This window comes from Mus pahari, chromosome 1 (genome assembly GCF_900095145.1).
Source record: "Mus pahari chromosome 1, PAHARI_EIJ_v1.1, whole genome shotgun sequence".
NCBI classification, from domain to species: domain Eukaryota; kingdom Metazoa; phylum Chordata; class Mammalia; order Rodentia; family Muridae; genus Mus; species Mus pahari.
In genome coordinates, this window is record NC_034590.1 from 77,290,658 (window position 1) to 77,292,147 (window position 1,490).

General features: G+C 38.3%; 1 protein-coding gene across 1 annotated transcript; it reads right to left on the reverse strand.

The window, feature by feature from the left end:
• Positions 1-244: 244 nt before the first annotated feature.
• On the reverse strand, positions 245-1,189 carry LOC110325781 (olfactory receptor 470). The gene has a single exon (XM_021203891.1). It carries the CDS (start codon positions 1,187-1,189, stop codon positions 245-247), a length of 945 nt encoding a protein of 314 aa, XP_021059550.1.
• Between the last annotated feature and the right edge of the window lie 301 nt (positions 1,190-1,490).

Genomic DNA, 1,490 nt, shown 5'->3' on the forward strand with positions numbered 1-1,490 from the left:
AAATAACTATTTTATTAATTATGAGTTTATTTAAATATATTAAATATAACTTATTATGAAAATATGATTTATTACTTAATAAATATCTGAGTGTCTACTCTCTGTAGTTGTTAAAAAGCTTCCAAGTGGCTAATTATATATCAGAACATATACTTCTGCCACAGGCATTTAGCTTCTTTTTGTTATTGTGTCTGTCTGTAGGATGTTATTACTATANCACATCCTATAGTATAACAAACTTCACTTAAGAGAATATTTTCCTAGCAAACTGTCTCTTCAGAGCACCCTTAATCTCATTGTTCCTGAGGCTATAGATAATGGGGTTCAACATTGGGATTACCACTGTGTAGAATACAGATACCACCTTGTTCTGGTCTGTGGAGTAGCTGGACTTGGGCATCACATAAATGAATGTGACAGTTCCATAATAGAGAGTGACTGCAGTGAGGTGGGAGGTACAGGTGGAAAAGGCCTTCTGTCTGCCTTCAGTGGAGCGCATCTTCAGGATGGTGATGAGGATGTAGGTGTAGGAGATGACTATGACAGACACTGTGACTATAATGACAAAGGCAGAACAAAATGAGGCAGGAACTATGGGGACATTGCCACCTGAACAGGAGAGCTCTATCAGAGGAGTCAAATCACAGGAATAGTGATTGACTCTATTTGGTCCACAGAAGAGGAGAGGAAAGAAGGAAAGAAGAAAGGAGGAAGCGTTAAGTAACCCACCAATATAAGATCCTACAAGCAACTGGACACAGACTTGTGTGGACATTTTGGTGGAATAAAGCAGTGGGTTGCAGATTGCTATAAAACGATCATAAGCCATGGTGGCCAGAAGGAAGCATTCAAGTGTCCCAAAAAAAGCACCTGCGCCTAGCTGGATGGTACACCCAAGGTAGGATATTGTGCTTCTCTCCACCAGGAAGTTGGCAAGCATTTTGGGTGTGACAGTAGATGAGTAACCTATGTCAACAGAAGCCAAGTGGCTGAGAAAAAAGTACATGGGGTGATGGAGCTGGGAAGAGACTCTGATGAGAAGGATGGTGCTGAGGTTTCCAAACACAGTAACGAGGTAGATGCACAGGATGATGCTGAAGAGGACGACTTTAAGGACTGGGTCATCTGTTAAACCCAATAAAATGAACTCTGTCACTGCAGTGTGGTTCCCATCCTCCAGGAAAGCCATGGGGTAGTGTAGCTGCTGCTAGGTCAAGGCTGTGATGGAGACAGTACAGGAAGAGATTTATAAATATAAAGAACCATTCTCATTAATTCATATTTGGATACTAGTATATATTTTATATGCACATATATTATATTATAATTATATACAATATCTAATTGTATATAATGTACATATAATTTTTTGCATAATTGTATATAATTAAATGTTATTAAATGTACTCAATGTGCCTTAAAGACAAGGATCTTAAAAGGAATCATAGTAGAACAAAGTGATTACAACTTCTAAATATAGGGTTATATGG